Genomic DNA, 26,389 nt, shown 5'->3' on the forward strand with positions numbered 1-26,389 from the left:
TCCAATAATTTTACCATCAGGACGCTATAAACAATACAATATCAATCCAAATATGGAATCTTGCATTATCCAATGACGTTTTAGGTTATAGAGGAGTCTGGTGTGCATCGTGACATTCCTTGTAGCAGCGATTCTTAGCCAATGGTATTAAGTACAAACACCTTGGCACTTAACATCATTGGCCAGGAATAGCTGCAAGAGGGGATGTCCCAAGGCTCCCTGGCTTTCACTGCACAACCCCCTCCATGGACCTTGTATAATTAAAATTCCATAAAATACTCCTGGAACATCAGATCGTTTGTATGAGTGAAAAGAAAAACTCCACAAAGAGAAAAACTGAGAAAAACACAAACTCGGAATCTCCACATTAACTGTCTTCATTGTTAAATCAAAGACCTGCTCACCTTCCCATGGTCGAGGCTGGTTGCTCACCTGCATTCGTTAACTCCCTTGTTCTCCCAATTGTGTGATCGTCTCCCTGTGTCTGTGGTCTCGTCCTCCTCACTTCAGTCTTTCAAATTCTCTGCCTATCACTGTCTGATGCACTCACCTGTGCACATCCATGAGCTCCTGTAATACATGCCGATCCCCCCCACCCCCATGCTTTTCCTCTCCAGACCCATTGTTACTCCTTCAGGGTTTGTCCACCAATCCCTCCATAGCCTTTGGTCGTTTGTTGAATTGCTGTCCTTTGTCAATAAGCTCCTGCATGAGCATAGACACTTGCATAAAAAGGAACAAATAAAGAAGAAAACAGGAGAATAATTGAAATACGATTAATCTACTCCCCCTTTTTGGTTGGGGGGAGGGGGTGGGGTGGGGAGCAGCAGTACGTTATGGAGTTACAATCCTGGATGGATCACCATTCCTATGCAGTATACTCGACAGTGCAAAGGAATTTGTAATTTCTTCAAGGTGCAAGCAATAGCCCACGTACTCTTCGAAAAGGACATAGTGGGATATTTAATGTCCACCAACTTATATTAGCAGAGAGGACACCCAGTTTAACATCCATCCGAGGGACGACGGCACACACACATCGACGCCTCGCCCTGCATGCGAACACCAGGACGACAGTTCACAGCTGGGTTGAGATTCATACCCAGGCTAGACAGCTCAGAGCTGAGTGCACATACTCCGAGGCTAGGTTAGGCTATTCTGCCAGGCCTAAGAGATAGTGAAAAAATCTTTCTCTTCATGCAAATCGATAGCAACTCCACATGCAAAGCAAACGACAAGACCCCTTGGACCTCGGTGCCCCAGGTGTGTGGAAGTGATCCCGTGCCCCCCAGCAGCATGATAAAGAGCCACATTTTCCTCCGACAACATTGGCTCGACATCAAATCCCTCAGAAGAAACATGAAAACTTCATATTTATATGAAGCAACAGCAATATGCGATGAAGGCATTTTGCAAAATTACATTATTTCTTCAATTATAGACTAAAATGATGTTCTGCGTTGCAGTGAATAGACCATTCGTCAATTGAAAATGAAAACATCATGACAATGTGAGGTTCGAGGTGCAGGGCCAAGATGACAACCGGGGTAACGCAGACTGCAGACAAAAAACTAGAACAGCACTCGGTGGAGCGCGTGCATACCTCTGCCAAACTAAACAGTTCGACGTTTTCATTCCACCGACTGGTCTGGATCCATATCCGGCCTTTCGTCCTCGCTACACGTCAAAATATCATCAGCTTGCTCTCGTCACTCAACCAACTCATCCACCAAGTTTTGTCATAATCCGTCCACAACTTCTTGAAATATCGTGCTACGTATCGTTTTTGGCCCCATCTCTCAATTGTTAAGAATCACTTATAAAATTAAATTTTCATATTCGGTTCCAGATCTTCAATAAAATTGAACAAGCATTCTGAGTATTGCGCTGCAATACATGTCCCCTACCGGCTGTCTGTCGTCCGGAAAACTGTTGGGGAAATTACCAAAGTTCAAAGTGCCATAACTTTGTCAAAAATGATCTAAACGTCGTGAAGTTCGAACTTGATCTGTAACTTATCATGAGGAAACCATGTGCCAAGTTTGAAATCATTAGCATTAAGAGTTTAGAAAAAAAGCCAGGGAAAACAACTGTTCTTTGCGTGACGGACTGACGGACGGAGGGACGGAGTGCAAACCTATAGTCCCCTCCGGTGTACACCGGTAGGGGCCAATAAGATCTTCCTTGTCAAACACCCAACCTGTCCACCAAATTTTGTCCCAATCCATGCATAACTTTTTGACATCGTGCTCACAGACAGACAGACATCCTGATATCCTAAGACATCCTGAGATTACAATTCGGTAGTGTTGGCACAATTCGGTAAAATAACTATACATCAGACAAAGTTTGGCTAAGACTTGGTGAACCGCTTATATTTAGAGCAAAAATACGATACATCAGTCAAAGTACATAAAATACCTACCACCCGCCCCCCCTCCAACCCCCATCCCACCCTCTCTCCCCCAAAAAATAATCAGTTACACTTAACGGTAAACTGTGTGTTAGGCCATCCTGTATGCGCAACATCATTTTGTTTTTACAAAATCTTGCTGATCATTCAGTTCTACACACATCTCAAGCAGGTGCCCGTGGTTGTGCTCTCTGGAACCACGGATCAAATTTAGCACTACCCCACATGACCAAATTCTACTTGGTCGCATCATCATTTCCAATTCCAGACCACGAGGGAGATCCACTCACGAGTTTAAATCGAAATGTTTCCAAACCCTTCCAGGCCAGGACACCATGAGTTTCCAAAAGGCAAGGGTACGTCTGGAGTCAATCCAGCCATGCAAATGAGAACAAAGTGCCGGTAACGTGCCCCAGCAGCCGGCCGCCAAGCTTGGCGATTCCTTCGCGACGGGAGGAGGAAAACTTGAAGCAACATTCCAATTAGGGTCAAAGCGAGTAATTTGTTAAATTGGAGTAGACGACGGCAGCCCGGTGAAAGCTTTCAAGCCTCATGCAGGGAAAAGGCCGGTAGTCATCGAGAACAGCTGTTCTTCTGGCGGCCTCCACTGAGGCTTTGTAGGAAGCTTACACTCACCCAGTAACGAGGGGGAAAGGGAGGGGGGTGGGAGGGCATCCCCGAGTCATGGCAAGTTTGGCAGTATTTCAGCACAACCGTAAAACCACTGCAGTGTTAAAAATTTTGCTTTGTACAAATAATAGCACAAATTCCAGACTTACAGATCAATTCTTGATCTTATCGTGCGATGTATGCGCTTTCATGTCAAGTTCAAATTGTGGCCCCGATGCACCAATGTCGATTTGTTACCTTTTCACACGTGCCGATTATCCAGCCTCGAATTTGGGAGGGAGACTGCAGGTCTTTGACTCTGTCATCTTGCTCTTCCATGAACCTCAATATTTCATAAAAACAAGCAAGCGTAAATACACTAATTACATACACGAGAGCAAAGTCGATGAGGCACCCACACAAATCACCACACTTCCACCCTAAAGCAAAGTTAAAACAGAGTAAAATGCTCCACCGGGAACGACCCAATATCAAATTGCGAGGTAAAAAAAATTCACACCTGTGACTCTTAAGTCCCCACTCCACGGGGGCATAAACCAGGAGTTAAATCCCCAAAAATGTTATATATTTCATGGGTCCCTTCGTGTTGATTGCATACACAAAGTTGCATTAAAAGAGGTTTTAAAATGTGCCCATAATTGGCATTTTTTGGTATTTGACCTTTTGACCACACCCAGAGGGTGGAGAAAAAATGATATGGCTCCCGCACCTTCATGCCATGCGGTGACCATAACTACCAAGTTTGGTGAATTTCTGCCCAACCGCTTAGGAGGAGACAACATGACAGACGGAGCCGGTTACAATATCCCCCTGGTTTTTTTTCAAACTCTGGAAGGGGAGAAGAAGAGAGTTGTAAATCGTTTATATAATGGAGACAAAGCTGACGAGTTGTTTTATTTTTCTTGTAGCCATCCTCACATTAATGTTCAAAAGTGCAGCATTGGCCAACAAATTGATCCCGAGGAAGATCGGACAGTTTGGTGCTCTCAAATGAGCACTCAATTCTGGATGCTGTGACCCCAGGTTGTAAATACCATAGAGTCTAATCCCAGATCATAACAAAAAGGGGCAGTGGTGAGGAAAGAGGGGTGGCAGAGGGGTGGGTGGTGAAGACGTGTCTTAAAACTGTCAAAAAGTTAATTGCCGGTGCCATAGGTCAGCTACTACTGCTTTTAATGGCCACAATTATTCCAAACTTCTTATGTGGTAGGATGGAGAAAGGTTTTGGTCCAACCGGCTGACCAGGCCTGACGTACAAGTAAAGGTGGGAGGAATTTGTAATTTGCTCAGGTTGCCTGTAATAACTCGCTGACTCTTCACAAAATACACAGTGGGATATGTGACGCTCTTCAGGCAAGGATGGCAGATGGGACACCCACTTTAATGTCCATCCTATGCACTGTACACTTTACGATGAAACATCCTGCCAGCAAGCACAAACCTGAAAGTTTATAGTCAGGTAGAGAATCAAATCCAGACTGGACAGCTCCAAGGTAATTTGCCATATTTGTCCATAATTCAAATTGTTAAAATATGATACAAGGACCTTTTCCCGAGAAAAAGAGGAGGATCGAGACCATTTTGGATCGCACCACGCATGCAATGGGTTTCGTCTCCGTTGTTGTCCTGCTTAGGATATCCAAAAGGTCCATTCCCAAAGATCTCTCTCAAAATACACTTCAACTAACCACAAGATGGCTCCACAGATTTACTTTCTGTTGTACCTGATAATCGGGCCTATAGGTGTGGCAGGAAATGTATCCAAATCAATCTGTGAATTCCGGGACCTTAGGTCGAACATGCGATGGATATCTTATCAAATACAGAAGGCCCAAGAGAGCAAACAGCAATCACAGCAAGGCTAGCTTTCTAATAAACATGCGTAGAAGGAATGGCAATTCCTTCATCCTTCAAAATAACGTGACAGCTTCCCTTACATGTACAATGCACATAACCAGGCGGTTTAATTAGAAACAAAGCAGCAACATGAAGATGCAGCACAACAAAGTTCAGAAAGGGTATTACAGAGAAAGGCACGTGGCTCTGTTTGGCTGTGAGGAGAAAATCTCAAAAGGTTATGGGCGGATTTGGCCGAAATTTGGTGGACAAGACGGGTGTGCGACAAAGACGAATTGATTCAATTGGGATCCGGATATGAGAGGTTCTATTTTTTAATTTCCAAGTGATTTTTCACCATTGAGTGATGGCGCCAATTACGATATAGAGCACGATATCTCGAAAGTTTATGGACAAGTTATGATAAAATTGGTGGATGAGTTGTGCCGGTGACAAGGAGAGCAGATTAGATTTTGGTGAAGATCTGGATGCAGATCAGTGGGACACAAAACTTAAACCGCTCAGCCTGGCGGAGGTATACGCTCTACCGAGTGTTAGTCTAGTTGTATTTTTTGGACCAAAAGAATGATAAGTACGTCTGCTTTAATGCACATTTATGGTCGACAACTCTTTTCTGAAACATTGGCAACTTCACTTTCAGCCCTGCAATTTTTCCATGTGAGGTCCACTGTATTTTTCCTCATCACTCTTAAATAGACTTCCAAATGCCAGCAATCAATATTATCTGTTCAAATTGTAGGAGTCAAATAGCTTTCCTCTCCTGTTTCAGAACGCACGGTGTGTACCCCGATTTAGAATAGGTACACCGTATCCCTGCGTATCGTAAGAGGCGACTAAGGGTTGGCGTCAGGAAGGGCATCCGGCCATAAAAACATTGCCTCAAACAGGGAACCATGATTGTCATGGGGCCCGCAAGGCTAACCCCCGCTCTAGCGGGGAAAATGGCCTTAAAACGATCATTCATTCATTCATTTCCTGTTTCAGAAAATGTAACGTTGAAGATTTACGTTTCAAGCGGTGTATAAATGCAATGCAGTACCACACGCTACAATTTCCCCCAATTTATTTTACGTCGTTTTTATTATGTAAGATGTGAATGCAAAATCTGTGACTATTATAGAGGAAACAAAATAGTCTTTGGCTAATAGCGTAACGTAACGGCACTGCACACCCCCGCCCCCCTTAACTATCTGTAATGTTTAGACATACACCCCACCCCACTCCCCCTCTGAGCGTTATGTAATTTTTGAACAGCCCCCATGAGTACGCAAATTATGGGTGGACATGACGACCCCTCATTCACGCTTTTAGTGTAATTACTGTGCATTTATTTTACGTAAATAAATTGGACACAAGAGTTGACGGGGGAAAGAACATGTAAATCTAGCAAACGACTTTTGCCAAGTGTCCAGTTTTATTCATGATTTGTGAATCATTTTATCCAGTTGTGGAAGAGGTAACAAAAGACGCATGCAGACCGCATCGTGAGTAACACAGCCGATGGAAATCGGATGATGTTCCACACAAAATCAGCACAGGAACGGCTTTAGGGAGGCGCATACCATGCATGCTGACAGGCTTGATTAAACCGTAATAAGAATTTTTATTCGACACACAATTACATTTTTCTGTGTTCCTCATATAACACTCGACCCAAGCAAAGCCAATGGAGAACTGATGCAACAAACCCGGGCAGTGAATAATCAGCAGAGGCCTACAGGCCTGATGTCTTAGGCCCACCAGAAAACCAAGATGGCGGCCATATTATTTCGTCTGGGTGCCATGGTAGGTGGAGTCAAGCGACAAATGTGGGTGGGTCCGACAGCTGTCCGACCAATGGGTGCACATTTCAACAATCGACCCCCCAACAACAACCACAACAACAGCAATAACAACAATGCGGAGCTCTTGTAGACCAAAGAGGAAAGATGAAACGACTACATTGAGAACAGGTTCACAAGTGACATCCTTAGAATAAACTGTTATCAAAACTTCACCAGTCACAGACTCATCGACACAAATGAAGCATCAAAACTTCACAAATATCATCAATTCAACAAATGAAAGCAACAGTGGAGTTTTAATGATAAACGTCAAAACAATCTATTTTTTTTTTTTTGTATACAAAATCGAGGCTCATGTAAGAGCCAACATTAATCACAAAAAAAAAAACCCGACACACAAAATACAATAAAGGGAGAGAGAGGGAAGCACACAAGTACAACAGCAGAGAACAGGGACATCGGGAGATATGTGGGAGGGAGAGGGCTTGGGGGTAGGAGGCATGGGAAGGGGGGGGGGGGGGGGGGGAATAGATGAGTTAGAAAACACATGGACATGCAAGGAATTCCAGGAACGATGATGGTATTTCAAAAAAGTGTATCTGGGGTGAATTAATGGGGGTAGAAAAGATCAAGGTTTTGGATGGGGGAAGATAAGAGATGGTGGTGAACAGCTGTTTTAAAGACCTGGAGGGAGGAGTGGGATTGAAGAGAGTGAGGGAGTTTTGTTCCAGAGGCGGGAGTAAAGAGGAATGAAAGAGTGAAGGTGAGCAGAGAGTCTTGATTTTGGCAATTTCACCATAAGAGGGTTGCTGGCAGATCTTGTGCGATTTTGTGGGAATATTTGGGGGACAGAGCACAGATAGAGCTGGGGGAGCGAGGCCGGATAGGAGTCTGTAGAAGACAGAAAGACCACCTACCTGCCTGCGGTGAGTGAGTGAAAGGCCCTCACAATCAGCTTCATCGCGGGAGATTCCAATGATCCTGAAAGCTTTGGTTTCAACAGCGTGAAGCCAAGCAAGGTGTGAGTGAGGCCAGAGCACCAGCCCAGAGGGGAGAGCAGTATTCCATTGAGCTGCAGATGAAAGCCTTGTATGTGGTGAGGAGCTCAGGTTTGCCAAGGAAGGACTTTGCACGACGGAGGATGCCCAGTCGGCGACTGGGTTTGGAGGCCAGCTTGGAAATGTGGGTTTCCCAGGAAAGATCAGGGCAGATAGTGAGACCCAAATGCTTGAGTGACAGAACTTCTTGGAGAGGATTGTTGAGAAAGTAGATGGGAGGGTTGTCCAGTTGGTCTTTTCGGAGAGACATAGTAAGGGTGTGAGATTTGTCAGGATTGAAAGACATGTTCCAATTGATTGACCAGTCTGTGATTTTGTCCAGGTCTGCAGAGAGTGAGGAGGCTGCAGACTGCCGATCTGAGGGATGAGGAATGGAGTGGTAGGGAGTGGAGTCATCAGCAAAGAGATAGAGAGGATTTTTCAGAGAGTCCGAGAGATCATTGATAAAGACCAGAAAAGGCAGAGGTCCCAGAACACTGCCTTGGGGAACTCCAGCCTGAACAGGAAGGGGAGATGAGAGAAATCCATTCAGGGCCACACGTTGACTACGACCAGAGAGGAAGTCCGCAAGCCATGCGTGGCGATTTCCATGGATACCGTAGGAGAGTTTTGTGAGCAGAGCGGGGTGCCAGACCGCATCGAAGGCACGTGATATGTCAAGGAAGACGGCTCTGATTTCCTGTTTGGCATTGAGGACCTCCATCCATTGTTGAGACAGCAGAAGCAGCATGTCCAGAGTAGAGTGACCAGGTCTGAAACCAAATTGATGATCAGAGATCAAGCCATTGGAGAAGAGGAAGGATTTGATGTCTGAAGCAATGATTGATTCCATGACTTTGCTGATAATTGGGAGTAGGCCGATTGGTCTGCAGTTGCAAGGATCTGTTTTTGCACCTTTTGTGTAAAGCGGTTGTGTTGGGTGATTTCTAAGCTGATGGCAGATGACCTTGAGCAAAAGAGAGGGTGAAGAGAATAGAGAGAGGGTGTGAAGGAGCGGTGGTGATGGGAAGAGGCACAGTGAGGGGTTGTTTGAGGGGGGGCAGAGCAAAGTAGAAGGTTGGAGGAGGTGGAGGTATGAGATAGAAGGGAGACAAAGTCGGGAGGAGGCAACTTTGAGGAGGAGGGGGGAGGGGGGAGAATTGGAGAAAGATGGTCGGGGGGGGCGATTTGAAGGGGAGGGGTTGGGGAGGAATTTGAAGGGGAGGGGCGAGGGGGGAGTTTTGAAGGGGAGGAGCGAGGGGGGAGTTTTGAAGGGGAGGGGCAAGGGTTGAGATTTGGAGGGGAGGGGCGAGGGGGGAGTTTAGGAGGGGAGTGGTGAGGGGGAGAATTGAAAGGGAGGGGCGAGGGGGAGCTTTGGAGGGGAGAGGTGAGGGGAGATTTGGAGGGGAGGTGAAAGGGGGAGTTTAAGAGGGGAGGGGCGAGGAGGGAGTTTAGGAGGGGAGGGGCGAGAATTGAAAAGGAGGGGTGAGGGGGGAATGAATTGAAGTGGAATGTGGAATAAATTGAATTGAATTTTTTTTGAAGTGGAATGAATTGAAGAGGAAATTGAAAAAAGCCTTTTAAATAGGAAGAAAAACAGCGTGTTGTAACAAACCACTGAATAAAACACTGCAGGGGAAAGTTAAAACACATTAAAACAATATTTAAGCAAAACCGTGGAAAACAATCTGGGAAAAGTCCCTAAGTGAGGACATGGATTTGAGAAAATAGGAGAAAGGGTTGAATGAGTATGGAGGAAACTAGAGTTGACTAAACTAAACGAAACATCTCTTAATGAGAACACACACTCACCTCTGAGCTGTATAGCCTCGGTTTAAATTCTGACGCAGCAATAAACTATCATTCCGATGTTTCACAGGGAGTGCAAGCGTCCCTCAGAGGGATGTTAAACTGGACGACCCGTCTGCTAATATTAGTCGGTCAACGTTATATATCCCACGCACGTTGTACTTTGCAAAGAGTAAACGAGCTATCACTGACACCCTGCACAAATTTCAAATTTCTGCTCTAACCTACAGGGGGCACTGCATCAGCGGCACAGCTGCAGCCCCAGCAAATGATGCAACCCACAGGCATGTAGTGCATATGAACGAAGGAGAAGAAAAATGGGAGTCCTCATAGGATTTGCTCGAGATGCAGTGCACTTACATTGTCGTGTTATAGTAGGCTGACTATAACATACAATAGGTAGATCCACATATCATCAAGAACATGGGTCAGAATCCACATGTCATCAAGAACATGGGTCAGGATCCACTGTCATCAGTTTCTATCAATACTAAAGAGATGATCATTCAAAATAAATGTTTGCAGTGTTGAGCATCATTACTCTTGGGGGATATTTTCCCATTCACTGAATAAACTAGATAGTATTCATAGAATACCTAACCTGCACAGTCAACTTTGTGCAAGCCAACTTTTCTGTTTTTGAAGGTTTTTTTTTTCTTCTTTATTTGATCCAATATGGCGGCCAGACCACGTGAGCGATGGCATCATAAATGTATATCCTCTAATGTAATTGTTGCATAGATCATGCTCAATAAATTTCAAACTGAGCAGACTAAGCGTTGTCCCTGTCGAATTATGATGTCATAATGACGTCACCAATGATGTCATCGTTAACACCTATTCCCCATATGGAATTCTTTACAATGAGCCACGTTTCAATATTTTCCATGGAGCGGTTTTGGAGATGTAGAGGTGCAACGTTTTTCAGTTTTACCAAGATGGCGCCTGTACCACATGACCTATGACGTCATAATTATCATTGACATATTCTACGGGAGGAGGCGCTCCTATGGTACAAATTTTATGTCAATCAGACTTACAGTTACAGAGGAAAAAACAATTTTCATACTGATCAGATCAAGCGTTGTACTTGTCGAATTATGACGTCATAATGAAGGCACCATTGGCATCATCATCAACAACAACAACAACATGCATTTTAAAGGCCATTTTCCCTGCTAGAGCGGGGGTTAGCCTTGCGGTCCCCATGACAATCTTCTCCATTTTGCCCTATTTTCTGCATCTCTCCTTGTTAACCCCCTTGCCCGCATTTCTTCTTCCACCATCTTTAGCCAAGTCTTTCTCGGTCTTCCCCGTCTTCTACTTCCTTCTACATTCATTTCCATCACTCTTCTCAACCAGTCACTTTCATCCTTCCTCAACACATGACCAAACCATCTCAACCTGTTCCTCTTCACAGCATCAATCACAGGCTCTATTCCCATCATCTTTCGCAATTCATCATTTGTCTTCCTCTCTCTCAACGATACTCCGCACATCCGTCGAACCATTCGCATTTCCACCCTTTCCAACCGTCGTTGCTGCTCTACGTTCATTACCCATGTCTCGCTCCCATAAATCATAACACTTCTCACACATGCAGCATACACCTTTCCCTTCAGCTTCAACGACATTCCCCTCCTCGTCAGCACGCCACTCAATTCCCGAAACTTCTTCCATGCACATCTCACTCGAGCAACCGTTGCCGAGTCTGATCCACCTTCTCCATTCAGCATGTCTCCGAGGTAGCAAAATGTTTTCACACCTTTGGCATCATCATCAACATATCTTATTCCCCATGGGGAGTACTTGACAATGAACCTTGTTTAAACTTTTTCCATTGAGCAGTTTGGGAGATGTAGAGGTGTAACGTTTTTCCAAGATGGCGTCCGTACAACGTGACCCATAATGTCATAAAAAAATGAATGGATGAATGATCGTTTTAAGGCCATTGTGCGGGGGTTAGCCTTGCGGGCCCCATGACAATCATGGTTCCCTGTTTGAGGCAATGTTTTTATGGCCGGATGCCCTTCCAGACGCCAACCCTTGGTCACGCTCTTACGATGCGCAGGGATACGGTGTACCTATTCTAAATCTGGGTACACACCGGGATCATTCATCCCAGCAAGCTGGTACTCAATTTGCCGACCTCGGAAGGATGACAGGCTGAGTCAACCCCCCTGGCGTTAATTCAGCGATCGACCGGGATTCGAACCCAGGATCCTAGGATCCCAAGCCGGCACCCTAACCGCTAAGCCAACACCAGGCTAATGACCCATAATGACATTATTATTAATAAAAAAAATTAGACAGGCGGACGCACTCCTGTGGTAAAATTTCGTGTCAATCGGACCAACGGTTGCCGAGAAAATGTATTTTGAAAATGCAGACACGTACGCACGTACGTACGCAAACGAATGCCTAACCCTGATTTTCGCTTCGCAAGCGCAGGGTAATAATAAAAACCCAAATAAACCAACCTTTATGGAAATTTACACATGCTCTCCACTAAATTGGCATTAGCAGCACAGTTCGATGTTAAACTGAACAACATATGGACAGCTCATTTCATAAAACCGAGTCCCTCACCAACAAACACAATCATGGCTTTGGGAAATCAAATATCTGTGTCCCTTGAGGTTAGTTTTTGACAGAGTTCTCACCAGCAGCCCAGAGAAATGGGCCGAAGGCTGGGAGATGACCACATTGCCGGTGCTGGGGCTCGGGGAGGAGGGAGGTGTCGTAAAGACAGCTTCACGTGCCCCCACATTGCAAACGCCACAAAGCCCCTCTGAGGGACTGCTCAAGTCACAAGCCCCAGACTCTGGTGTGCTCACATTTTCAGTTGTTGGACAAGCCTCAGGGTGAGAGATTCCACGGGGGATGGCTGTATGCTGTGGAGATTCTGTAGTAACAACAGGGAACGGAGAAGAAAAACAAACAAACCACGAAGAGGTCAATGTGATGCAAAGCACAACGACGCCCATGACAATTTTGATGCAAACACTAATAATATGGATACAGCGTCAGATAGCTCATACCTGCTTGGCCAAAATTGTCAGCGATGTTCGAGTACAAATCTTCGTTGGCACCTCGATTTTGGATCGGTACGGCCTGATGCGAGTTGAAAGGCACCCGAAGCTGGTCTTTCAAGTACTGTGAACAAAAAAGGCCAGAGCACCAAAGATGATGAACGATTACTCCTTTGTAGACATCAATGTTTGAAAGCAATAAAGTGGAATAATAAAAACCCATTTGTGGTAGTCAATGCCATCAATTTCTCCTGTGGAGTGGCGTTGTTATTACAACAAGCAACAACAAAAATGGCTAAGCAAATACCACGACATTTCCTTACTGACGACGAATCAAATTACAAGAAAGGCATCAATACATAACTAGAACGGCATTCGGTAGAGTACATACCTCCGTCGGGCACAACAGTTAATACTTTTGTATCCCAATGATAGGCCGGATCTGGATCTCCTGACTTGAACCAAAATCCAATTGGCTTGTTCTTGCCATCTCACGAACTCATCCACCTAGTTTTGGCATAATCCATCCACAACCTTTTGAGATGCCATGCTATCCATAGTTTTGGCCCGAACTATCAATGATGAAGAATCACATAGATATATATATCTATCTATAATTCCACTAATCTCTGTGTGTATGTTTGTTTGTATGTTTGTATGTTTGTATGTCTGTGACCGCTGTTTCTCGACAACCACGGGTCCGATATACTTTAAACTTGCCAGGTATATTGCTGGGGACCCGAGGATGTGCCTTTTCAAGGTTTCATATTAATCGGACAAGTACTTACCGAGCTATGTCCAAAAAACGATTCAACCAATCAGAGAGCAGCGAGCTATCACGTGTGCCGAACGTGGCGAACAGACTCTGCCTCGGACGGCACATTTGAGAGCGTATTCATTTATTTCACGTTGGCAAACTATGTTGGCGTTAAACTATGTTTTAAAACTAATTAAAACTACTATCTATAATTCCACGGGTCCGATAAAAAACACCGTACTCGCAAGCCGTTCGCTTTGGACCAAACCATTTCATGTAAATAGAGGGGGGGGGGGGGGGATTGTCACCGTACTCGCAAGCCGTTCGCTTTGGACCAAACCATTTCATGTAAATAGAGGGGGGGGGGGGGGGGATATAATTTTAGATATATATATAGTACGGGCATGCCCTAGTATTTTTAAATCTCATTTTGAAAAGAAGATCCGGATCTGGATCTTCAACAAAATCGAATCAATTCTTTTTTGTCACACACCCAACCTGTACACCATGTTTTGTCAGAATCCCTCCACAACGTTTGGAGATATCGTGCTATATTTGTTTTTGGCCCCATCGCTCAATGTTGAAGAATCAGTTCAAAAATGATAATATCTGGATCTTCACCAAAAATCTACTCATTTCGTGTTTGTCAAACACCAAATTGTCCAACAAATTTCGTTCGAATCCGTCCACAACTTTATAAGATATCTTGCACACATACAAACAAGCAGGCAGGGGTGAAAATGTGATGGCGGAGGTAAATATCACAGCACCCGTCCAACAGGACCACAACAGCCTGGCCCTCACAGCAGATGAGACAATCGTCATTATCAGATCATGAATTATGCTCTGTATAGAAGACGAACGTCGGTGCTGCCGAAGCGGTTTCTATGGCTAGTTACAACCCTGGACAGGTCACCACTCCGACACACAAAGTCAGAGCAGGAATTTGTAATTTGTTCAGGGTGTCGGCGATAGCCTGCCCACCGCTTGCGAAGGACACCGTAGGATCTTTAACGTCCACCAACGAATGTCGGCAGACGAAATGCCAGTTTAACGTCCATAGGACGGCAGGCACACATTGATGAACGACCCTTCCTCTGAAACACCAGGATGACAGTTTGTAGCTGTGTCGGGATTCAAACCCAGGCTGAACAACTCAGATGTGTGTGTGTGCGTACCTCTAGGCCATACAATCACGAGAACGCATTTAATTTTTAAATTGGAATTTTTTCAGAAAGCAAAATGTAAAAAAAATAAAAATAATAAAAATAACAAAATAAGATATCACTTTACCACTGCGGTCCTTTGTACCGACTGTAAAAGTCACAACATAAATATTAGCCTCCAGGAATCAGAAGCAAGCATGCAAAATATTTATGGGCCGGCCCGAGAAACGATGTTTATGGCTGTTTTCTATGTAGAATAATGCAGGTATTTCATTCGCTGACAGGCTAATTTCGGTGGATATTTCTTTTCAAAAATAACTGCCAACATAACAATTCGGTCTCTCAGTTGTTTAGCCAAATAGATACGTGCAAGATAATACAAAAGATAAAATAAAACACCCAAAAAGCTGTCAGGAAAGAATGGCTCTGCCACAGCATCAAGGTTACAATTACCAAGCGAGAAGAGCCACAAAATAGTTTCAGTTTTTCTTCTGTGGAACCCGCTCGGGGGCTGCCAAGCTTCCAGCATGGAATCCTAGACCATTCACCATTATAAAATATACCACTGGCTCGATGAATGGCAGCACAAAGTGGATAAACCAAGACATCAAAACATAAATTTTTAAAAACCTGGCTGAAAACGAGCGTGCAACCATTTATTTTTGACAAAAAAAACACTTGTATATGCACGAGCTGAAATGTGTAAATATTCTTCCACTTTTCATTATTATTTGCAGTTTATTGTCAAACCGACATCTCATCGGCCTCTCCGGCTGAAAAACGAACACTGAAGTCTCCGGTAATTAATGTCAATCAACCTGGGACTTTGAATAGTCTTCACCATGACTTGCCAGGTCACGTTATTCGTAATGTGAACAAATATTAAAGAACACACAAAATTATAACGTGCTGACAATTTAAAAGATCGTTGGATTTTCCCTTCCAATCAAGATTAGGTTTTGTTGCAACAACAACAAAAAACAGACAGTGCAATGCTAAAGATATCTTGTCTTACTTAATGGTAAATATATCTTCTCTGATGTAAGAAAATATTTATACTTGCTTACATCTGAGAACAAAAAAATGAACCACCTTTAGAGGCCATTTTTCCCGACAGAGCAGGGGTTGGCCTTTTTCGGGCACCGTGGTCCCCTTTTTGAAGCAATGTTTTACGGCCGGATGCCCTTCCTACCACCAACCCTGTTAGTCGCCTCTTGCGACACACAGGGAATTACCACAATTTGCGGACCTCGGAAGGATGACAGGCTGAGTCAATCCCCCTGGCGTTAATTCAGTGATCGACCGGGATTCGAACCCAGGATCCTGGGATCCCAAGCCGCACCCTAACCGCCAAGCCAATACCAGGAGAGAGAAAAAAAAAAAAAGTAAAAAATATAAATAATAAAGCACATTAATTTATTTACGATTCATACGCAAACACTTATAAACAGCCATGACTATCTTCATGACAACAGAAGGGAAGAGGGGGGGGGGGGGGGTGCGGAGAAGGGGGATGAGGAGGCACTATATCCACCATTTTTTATGCATAAAGCATGAAGTCCACATACAGATAAAGTCCTTTTTGTCCAATAATAAAATTATATACACAGTCAAACCTGCCTTAACGACCACCTATACAGAATGACCACCTGCTCATAGCGGCCACTTAAATTTCCCCAGCAGAGAAAACGTGTGTTAAATAACCTGTACACAACAATCATCTGTCTAACGCAACCAGCGACCTCCCCATTTGCTTCCCTTCATAAGCTCCAACCTGTACACAACGTGCAGGTAATTTGTAAATTGGAAAAATTCAGTCATCTTTCCAAGCATAAAACAATTTTTTTATACAAAACACGCCGACAGATCTCTGCGATCGATACGAGTCAAGAATGGGTGGTGTAATGGTTTCGACAGAATATGTTTCTGCGTGGCAAGTTGCACTCCCAGGACCACGCAGTAAGGGCTGTATGGGACTCTATTCCGGCACTCCCACCACTCAGTTTGGTGTCACACACCTATGTATATATATATATATATATATATATATATATATATATATATATATATATACACACACAAACACACACACACACACACACACACACACACACACACACACACACACAATTAGTTTGTAAAATTTTATAAATAAATAAAAAATTCCACTTTGATATTATGGGGTATTATGTGTAGATCATTGACAAAAAAAATCTCAATTTATGGTAATCCATTTTAAATTCAGGCTGTAACACAACAAAAGGTTGAAAAACCTCAAGCGCATGAATACTTTCTGAAGGCACTGTATATAAAGGACCAAAGGCACTTCCAACCAAAAAGTCCCCGTCACACACCCAGGTGGTCCACCAAATTTCAACCAAATCTGTGCATAACCTTTTCAGATATCCTGCTCACAGACAGACAAACAGACAGACGGATGAAAACATAACCTCAGTCAACCTTCGGTGACAGAAGTAACAAGCAAGACCAGATCCGGTCTCAGGTGTATTTTTACAGCTTCCCAGCAAGCTCCTTCAGGCCAAAATACTGGAATGTTTACGAGAAGAATGGCTGCAGCATTGAAATTGAACGAGATATGGTAATTGTAAATGCTAAATTTACCGTTATCCATTGGCACAAATCACTATGATTTGCTTTTGGGGAATGCAGGGGAGTTGGGGTATTGTTTTGGGTGACATGCAAGAGTGGCAATGAGAGCCATCACGTGGACTCCGTTAAAGTGTCGTTAACTGTGGTTTTGGTGAAATAAGGAATTCCATCATTAATTGTTTTTTTGGTGATGAGCAGGGGTACTCGGCGTTGCCCGGTGCTGTTCTATTCCTGTTGGCATTTTGAAGAAATCAATTTTTTCTATTTTTGTGGGTACTTTTTAAAAATTTTTTAAAATAAATAAAGTAATCAATAAAGATTAAATTTTTCAAATTCAAAGAATTCAATTCAAAGAATAAATGAAGGTAATCAATAAAGAAATTTTAGCAATTTTAGCAATAAGAAATTTTAGAAATTTTTTAAATAAATAAAGTAATCAATAAAGATTCAATTTTTCAAATTCAAAGAATTAAATTCAAAGAACAAATAAAGGTAATCAATAAAGAAATTTTAGCTCTTTCACGAGCCTCGATCTTGTATACAAAAAAAAAAAAAAAAAAAAAAAAAAAAAACCTAAAACACTTCCCTACACTCACGAAGGAAAGGGGGTCAGGGATCATTTAATATTACCTTTCGCATAGCTATACAAGCTTAGACACTAAAGAGCAATTAAAAAACAGAGGTAATACATCAGGCGCTTACCTGAAAGAATAAACAGTATCCTGCACTGACCAAAGGTACACTACATGGCCAAAGGTATGCGGACATCCCTTCTAATTAGTGGATTCAGCCGTTTCAGCCACACCCATTGCTGATAGGTATATCAAGCACATAGCCATGCAATCTCCATAGACAAACAGTCACAGTAGAATGGGCCATACTGAAGAGCTCAGTGACTTTCAACGTGGCAATGTCATAGGATGCCACCCTTCCAACAAGTTAGTTTGTCAAATTTCTGCCCTGCTAGAGCTGTCCTGGTCAACTGTAAGTGCTGTTATTGCGAAGTGGAAACGTCTAGGAACAACAACAGCTCAGCCGCAAAAGTGGTAGGCCACACAAGCTCACAGAATGGGACCACCAAGTGCTGACGCCCATAGTGCATAACAATTGTCTGTCCTCGGTTGTAACACCCACTACCGAGTTCCAAACTGCCTCTGGAACCAATGTCAGCACAACAACTGTTCGTCAGTAGTTTCATGAAATGGGTTTCCATGGCCAAGCAGCAGCACACAAGCCGAAGATAACCATACGCAATGCCAAGTGTCGGCTGGAGTGGTGTACAGCTCGCCGCCATTGGACACTGGAGCAATGTAAACGCATTCTCTGGAGTGATGAATCACACTTCACCATCTGGCAGTCCGACGGACGAATCTGGGTTTGGCAGATGCCAGGAGAACGCTACCTGCACAAATGCATAGAGCCAACTGTAAAGTTTGGTGGAGATGGAATAATGGTCTGGTGCTGTTTTTCATGGTTTGGGCTGGGCCCCTTAGTTCCAGTGAAGGGAAATCTTAACGCTACAGCATACAATGACATTCTAGACGATTGTGTGCTTCCAACTTTGTGGCAACAGTTTGGGGAAGTTTCAGCATGACAATTTTGGTGCACAAATTGTCATGTTTAGGTCAATGTCAATATTTCCTGTTTCAGCATGACAATGTCCCCATGCACAAAGCGAAGTCCATACAGAAATGGTTTGTCGAGATCAGTGTGGAAGAACTTGACCGGCCTGCACAGAGCCCTGACCTAAACCCCATCGAACACCTTTGGGATGAATTGGAACGCCGACTGCGAGCCAGGCCTAATCGCCCAACATCAGTGCCCTACCTCACGAATGCTCTTGTGGCTGAATGGAAGCAAATCCCCGCAGCAATGTTCCAACATCTAGTGGAAAGCCTTCCAGGAAGAGTGGAGGCTGTTATAGCAGCAAATGGGGGACAAAATCCATATTAATGGCCATGATTTTGGAATGAAATGTTCGACAAGCACATACGGGTGTGATGTTCGGGTGTCCACATACTTTTTGCCATGTAGTGTATTTTAAACCAAATTTCAATGCTTGCTAGAAGACAGGGCAGCATGTAGAATCATACCAACGTAGTCATAAGACTTTAAACAAACCAAAAAAATACCTATTTTGGGGGGCAACCCCCTCACGCCGTGAACCTCCTCAGACCCCAATTTTTCCAATGCCTTGAACAAACATTGGTATATCACAGATAATTAAGTTTGTGAAGTTTCATCAAAATTGTGTGTGTCGGTTCTGGGAAAAAAGCAAATATCTATTTTGGGGGGCAAACCCCACCCCACCCCCTCACCCCCCACAGACCACCTTAGACCCCGATTATTTTAATTCCAGGAACAAACTTTGGTATAACACGGGTGATTAAGGTTGTGGTGAAGTTTCATCAGAACTGCATGTGTAGTTTTTGAGAAGAAAGCAAATACCTATTTTGGGAGGCAACCCCCCCACCCCTCTCCCCTCGTTGATCCCCAAAGGGGCAGATTTTTTTTTAATGCCGTGAACAAACTTTAGTCACAACACAACACACATCACTTGTGCCAAATTTGGTTGCAATGCCATCAGCTGTTTCGGAGAAGTTGCAAGTGTTTACGGACGGACGAACGGACTGCCGACGCGCCATCGCATAAGCTCCCCTGAACTTCACTCCAGGTGAGCTAAAAAAAAAAAAAATTATTTACAATTTTTTTCAAAAAATTTTTTTTGCCCGAAACCCTCCCTGACACTCACTGTTAAACCTCTGAAAGTTTGACGTTGTTCCGTTTAGCCATCTCTGAGAAAAATGGTGGTGCACGCGCGCACGCGCACACACACACACACACACACACACACACACACACACACACACACACACACACACACACACACACACAAACACACACAAACACGGCTCTCTTATAGAAGAGATTGCATTTACATTACAGATTGATAGTTTGTATGTAGGCCATGGCAGGTAGGGACACCCTTTCGCATGTACTGCAAGTGCAGGTAGATAATGATGATGAATGCCATCTTGGGAGAGAACGTTGTGTGTAAGGTTTGTGGATGGGGAAGTTGTGCGTGTCCGCATGTGGATGAGGCGCTTCCAGAGAGCGAATACTGTGGCCCCTCTCCATGCCTCAACCCCAGTAGCATTGCGTGCAACTGGTAGTGGAGAACCCGCCGGGAGGAGGGTTGGGTTGGTCGACCATGAGGTGGAGGACCCTTGACGACGAAGTGTAGGCCAAGGAGTGCCATATGGGTGACCCTGTAAGGCGGGGTGTACAGCAACGGAAGCTGTTGTGGTGCTGGGGGTGGGAGTGGGAACTCAAGGGAGGGTCCCAAGGAAATCATTGATTTTGGAACTTGGCTTGCACTGTGGGCACACACACACTGATACACCTCCACCACAACCACATTAAAGGACCTCTCCGCTGCCGAGTTGAGACCACATCTAGAGGTAATTGTGAAGCAATGGCCTTGCTAGGATGATTGATATAAATGTAATGCATGGGTATGGTTATTTGTGAATGCTCCTCTCAGTCACGTGTGACTTGATATGTGCTTTGGAGGGCACACAGCCCGTGAAATTGGCGAGGTAGATTTTGAATTGGGTATTTTGGCTCAGCTGACAGCTGAAGCAGGTGCCATCCACTGGGGGACATGGTCAATTAGATAGGATTTTTTGAATTGAATAAAGTAAAATTATGGTTATGGTAGGCTGTCTGTTTTTAGTTGCTTGTGTTTTGCCTTCTTCTCTCCCCACCCAAGGGACAACACCTTGGATAAGGCAGCAGAATAAATGTGCTTGCTGTATAAGAATTTTTGGACATTTTGTAGAAGTTATTGTGACTTTTGAAACCAAGGGCAGGGGAAGTGTTAAGGATAACAATGAGGTAGCTGCGGCTCACCTCCCACAGCACTCTAATTTAGTGGATCAGATCATTAGGTATGCGACATTAAATGTTAAGACCGGAATCTTGGATTCCAAATGGAGAACCATGGTAGGAACCCAAGGTTCTTGGGAGGGAGGGGGCTGTGTTATGTGGAAGCAGAGGGAGGGAAATCCATAGATAGATTGTGTCAAGAATAGGATGATGATATTGTTATGGATATGAGAATTGTGTTTAATTGTAAAATATCACCCTCCTTCCTCCATTTGTTGTGTATAAAGGTCAAAGGTCGTTCCCATAGTTATTCCATATACCACACGTAGCCAATCATAGATTTCCTCCTTGTTCAGTAGTTATCTCATTATGTGTATTAGATTAAGGCTCTGTTCCCATTAGTTAATACTCCATGCACCGAATCAAGTAAGGATAGCTCCCCTTCAATGACATTTTCCAGCCGAACTCTCCCTCTCTGGGTAACGAAGCTTAACAAGCGTGGGGTGCGCGGCTCCTCAACTGGCCTGGCTTGGGAAGCGGCGTTCGCCGCTATGATGAAGATGTGCTCCATGCTCTGTTTGGACGGGAAGGGCAGGGTCGCCGGGAAGAGGCACGCCCAGGGCGCGCCACGAGGGGCGGGGTGTTCAGCCCCATGCCCAAGTAAGGACACAAGCCCGTGGCTCGCCACGAGGGGCGCGCCGTTCGACTCTCTGCCCAAATAAGGTAGCAAGACCATGCCATTGCCTTATAAGGGCACGAAACAGAGCGCGGAGGAGGGCGGTACCGAAAACTGAGGAGGGCGTGTCAGCCCCGCGCTTGGGAGATTAAAGGAGAGATATACGTGCGACGATCGTGAAAGCAGCAGCTTGAAAGAGAAGAGAGAGATATACGTGCGACGATCATGAAAGCAGCAGATTGAGGGAGAGAGACGCGTGAGACGAGTCCGAGGGAGGAAAGGACCGCAGCAGAGGACAAAAGAGCCCGAGGCGTGTGAAGGGAGGGCGAGATACGTGTGCCGCTGCCGCCCTGCTCGCTCCCAGCCCGGGAAGGACCTGCTTGCTGTGCGCCCTGCCAAAACCTTCCAGTTTGTGGTCCGACCTGAACCTTCTGATCCCTCCAGCCAATCCACCCTTCATTCCCCATTCGTGTGAGTCTGTCTTTGTTTGTTCTGTCCTGGGTTAAGTAAGACTGTTTATAGATAAGTTAATATTTGCACTGTGTCTCCTTCCATTCTTTCTGTCTTTATTTTATTACTAGCTGAAACCCGTGGAACATCCACGGAAGGGAGGATGTGGTGTATGGATAGAGTGTACCATTATGGATGGCATAGGGGATTTGCTTGTCCGAGTAAGAGTTAGGAGGAAAGATGAGAATGAAGAGTGCGTATATGAACAACGATCGCTGACACCAGCACAAATGCATGCTCTGGATTGTCCACTCAGTGGACGGCTTGCTTTCGCCTTCGCCTGTCCAATCAGCGGACGGCTTGCTTCGCCTTCGCCAAGCAGACGCCAATACGATGGCGTCAAAAGATGGTGTCGTATCGGCAGTTAATCGGATGCTTTTGGGCCCCAACGTCGGCTAATTCAGATTTTTCGAGTATGGCTGTACGTGATAAACAAAGAGCGCGGTTCGTAGATCGTAAATCCATTAGTGCCGTGGGCATCGGGTCACTGGGTGCGGCGTAAAAGGGATAACAAAGTCGAGTCCTTACGCTATTATTATATAGATCCTTCCTTCTTCCTTGGTTTCTTTGATGGTGTAAACAGTAGTAATAAATTATATTTGTTTTTCCTACCTTCGTCTTCTTCTTCACATTCGGTCGCTTTAGTGATTTCCTTCATTGAATACCTGTGGCACGATTTGGCCAACGTTTAGGATCGGGTTTAGTACTGTTAATGGCTCGAACTTCGGGTTGCTAAAACCGCTCGGCAACTAGTCCATCTAAAACCGGGGTTCGAGCGGTACTTGCCTCCTTGTTCTGCGGAGGTACGGATAAAGGTATTCGGGATAAACCCTGGACCCATAACCCTGATCCGTCCCATCCCGTGGGAGAGCGTTACAAGTACCAGGACCGGGGAGACGGCCAGCTTAACAGGACAAGGGGCTAATCACCCCTTGCTAACGGGAGAGCCGTCCCCCGTATCCGTAACAATATGATGGATATGATGGAGATGATGGAGATGATGGAGATGATGGTGGTGATGATGGTGGTGGTGATGGCGATGGTGATGGTGATGATGATCACTCCTGCATCTTCAGATGCATATGGCTGCCAAAGCAGTTTATTGGCTATTGGACACAATCCTAGACGGGTCGCCACTCCTATGCAGGACACTCGAATGGCTCATTCATCCCAGTAAGATGGTACTCATTTCGCAGACATCGGAAGGATGACAGGCTGAGTGAGTCAACCCCACCTGGTATTAATTCAACGACCGACCAGGAGTTGAACTCAGGACCCTAAATTCCTAAGCAAGCACCCTTACCTTAAGTCAACACCAGGCTTCAAGATTATGGAGCGTGTGATCAAGTAGGGTAGAATTACTTTTGTATTAGACATCTGTCAGAGTTGTTAGTCGTATGGTAAATAATTGGTAAATAAATATGGTAAATAAAGGTAAATATGTAAATGATATATATGTAATGGTATATATGTAAATAATATGTAAATAGTAATAATATGTAAATGGTAAATAAAGGTGTATGGTAAATAAAGTTGTTAGTCATAGTCATAAGTCGTATGGTAAACTGCACCGAGGAGGTGGTGATTGTAAACCTGAGAGCAGAATAGGGTAAGGTTGTGTTGTGTCAAACCTCCTGTTAGGGTTGAGCACAAAGGCACATGGCAAAGTATGGCACACTTTTAATGAGACAAATCACAGGTCGTTTGGCCAGAAGACAGCGGGCCACGGTGAAAGAGTGAGCAACATGGCCATGAAGAGGGGCTGAGCACTTTGGCAAGGGGCTACCCGTCCCTCCCCCCATTGGAAAAGGGCACACCCCACAAACACCAGCTGCCAATGATGGGTGCAGCTGAGTGCTGCAAAGGGGGTCACTGTGGTGCTTAAAGGCCTTTCCCACACATGCACCCAGCATTTGCTCTTGGACATTTGAGAGATCGACATCTCCATATCCATATCTCGTCGCTCATGATGGAAGGACAGTTTGAGAGTTGCAGAGACATCGCTCCTGATCGGCATCCCATCATCTCTTGGCCTCTTTATCGCAATTCTCTTGCACTTCGCCCTGTGCCACACCAACCTGCACGACACCAGCCCAAGACCAACCTGTGCATGCGTAAAGCCTTCGCCTGCTCATTTTGTTGTGTGGATCTGGTATTGGCGGTACCAGTGAGGAATAATTTCTTTCAATGGAAAGAAGATTGAGTGTTCTGTATTCCTTTCTTCTTGTGTCTTTTGAGCGAAGGTCTGTTCCATATTTATTGATCATTCTATCCTTCCAAATGCTCCGTATTTCATTTCGAATAAACCACTTATTTCCCAAGAAAACTTTTTTTCAAATTTTGCCTTCAACCCACAGCAAGTTTTGATTATCCATTGAGCGATGCTTGGGAATTGTAATAATGAAAAAGTAAATGCTAGCTAGCATCGTTTTGGCATGTGTGTGTGTGTGTGTGTGTGTGTGTGTGTGTGCGTGTGTGTGTGTGTGTGCGTGTGTGTGTATGTATATATATATATATATATATATATATATATATATATATATATATATATATATATATATATATATATATATATATATATATATATATATATATATATACAGACTTGGCATTTAACATGGAATATATTTTTTTTTCTTGACGGGTTTACTTTCTTAACTCAGTATATCAATCTGGTGAGTTTCTTTTACACTTTGGTGATTTACTTGTTCAAAGAACCATGTCACTGATTGTCTGTCGCAGCAAGAAGTCAACAACAGGATTATATCACAGGTGGCATGGCAAAATATACGGACAGGTGCATTTGATGATTGGCTTCACAGTCAGGTATACAAGAGTTGTTGCGTTCTGTATTTGTGGAAAACAACTGCTGCACGTCTCCAAAAGTTATTGCCGCTTCCTCTGGAGATGGTCCGTCAACTCGACAATGCTGTTTGTCATGGAGTGGTGGCTTTACGAAATTACGGCATGAAACAGCGTGCTATTGCTCGGCAGTATGGCATCACTCAAGGTCAGGTGTCAAAGATCCCGAAACGAAATGTCAGAGGGGTGTCCCTACTCCAATACCGAGGCTAGGACGTCCCCGCAGAACCACAAGGAGGGATGATCGCCAGCTGCACCGGTTAGTCCGCAATGGCCATACCAAGTCAGCGAATCGGCTTAGGGCTGAGTGGCAGCAACTGACAAATGTGCCTGTATCCAGAAGGCTAGTCAACCAACGACTGGTTCAAGCAGGCTATCGTGCCAGGCGTCCCCTGAGAAAGCCACGCCTGACCAGACAACACCGCCAGCGCCGATTGCAGTGGGCCAGAGAGCACCGTCAATGGCAGCCAGGACACTGGAATCACGTGATCTTCAGTGACGAGTCTAGATTTCTGGTCTATCTTCAAGATGGCCGCGTCCGAGTGCGCAGACAAGTGCATGAAGCCTACAACAAAGATTGTATAGTGCCAAGAGTCCAAGCTGGAGGTGGTGGGGTGACCGTTTGGGCTGCTTTTCATGCAGGGGGCAAAACTGACCTGGTTGTTCTGAATGGAAACCTGAACCAGTTCAAGTACAGGACCATTCTGGAAGAAACATTGCTTCCATTTGCTCGTGCAGCCTTTCGAGGAAACTTTGTCTTCCAAGATGACAATGCACGGCCTCATCGTGCTCGCATGATCCAACACTTTCTTGCTGACCGTGGTGTAGAGCATATGGAGTGGCCTGCCATGTCCCTGGATATGAATCCGATAGAGAACTTGTGGGCAGAATTAGCGCGTCAAATCGACCACTTGGACCAGCAGCTGACCTTTGTGCGTGAATTGCAGCAGGCTATTGTCACTGCATGGCAAGCGATTCCTGTCCAATCCTTGGCAAATCTCGTGAATAGCATGCCTCAACGTGTACATGCTCTCCTGAATGCTCGTGGGGGTTACACGAAGTACTGAACTGTAATTTTACTGTCCGTAATCCCAGTCGTAATTTAACTTTTGTTTTTGTTAAAACAATTTTTGGCTAATGTGCAAAATAAAGAGATACTTCTGGAAAACGTACAGAAGTTTAACACAGTACTGTCCATGAATTGAGTTCGATATCAGTTTACATCACTTTCAAGGATCAATTTATTTGTTTCGAAATGTCAAATGTGGTTTTTGTTTCTTTTAAAGGTCACATTAACAAAATCGAGAATAATTTCAACATAATTCCAATGAACTTTTGGTTCTAAGACATCTTGAAAA

General features: G+C 44.5%; 1 protein-coding gene across 9 annotated transcripts in view; it reads right to left on the bottom strand.

Annotated features, from left to right (window-relative positions):
- Window positions 1–26,389, bottom strand: part of TAX1BP1 (Tax1 binding protein 1) — a 249,415-nt gene that overhangs the window by 20,967 nt on the left and 202,059 nt on the right. For 4 of the 9 annotated variants that reach the window (XM_078779689.1, XM_078779688.1, XM_078779686.1 and 1 more), the window contains 2 exons: window positions 12,572–12,686; window positions 12,368–12,435 (listed from right to left, as the gene is read on the bottom strand). In XM_078779689.1, the coding sequence (XP_078635815.1) occupies window positions 12,368–12,435; window positions 12,572–12,686 (183 nt within the window). Of the gene's footprint in view, window positions 1–12,193; window positions 12,436–12,571; window positions 12,687–26,389 lie in introns of all 9 variants that reach the window. The other 5 variants (XM_078779687.1, XM_068119756.2, XM_068119754.2 and 2 more) reach the window with 2 other exon arrangements.

Source organism: Myxine glutinosa, chromosome 6 (assembly GCF_964187855.1).
Source record: "Myxine glutinosa chromosome 6, kmMyxGlut1.1, whole genome shotgun sequence".
Classification (NCBI taxonomy): Eukaryota; Metazoa; Chordata; class Myxini; order Myxiniformes; family Myxinidae; genus Myxine; species Myxine glutinosa.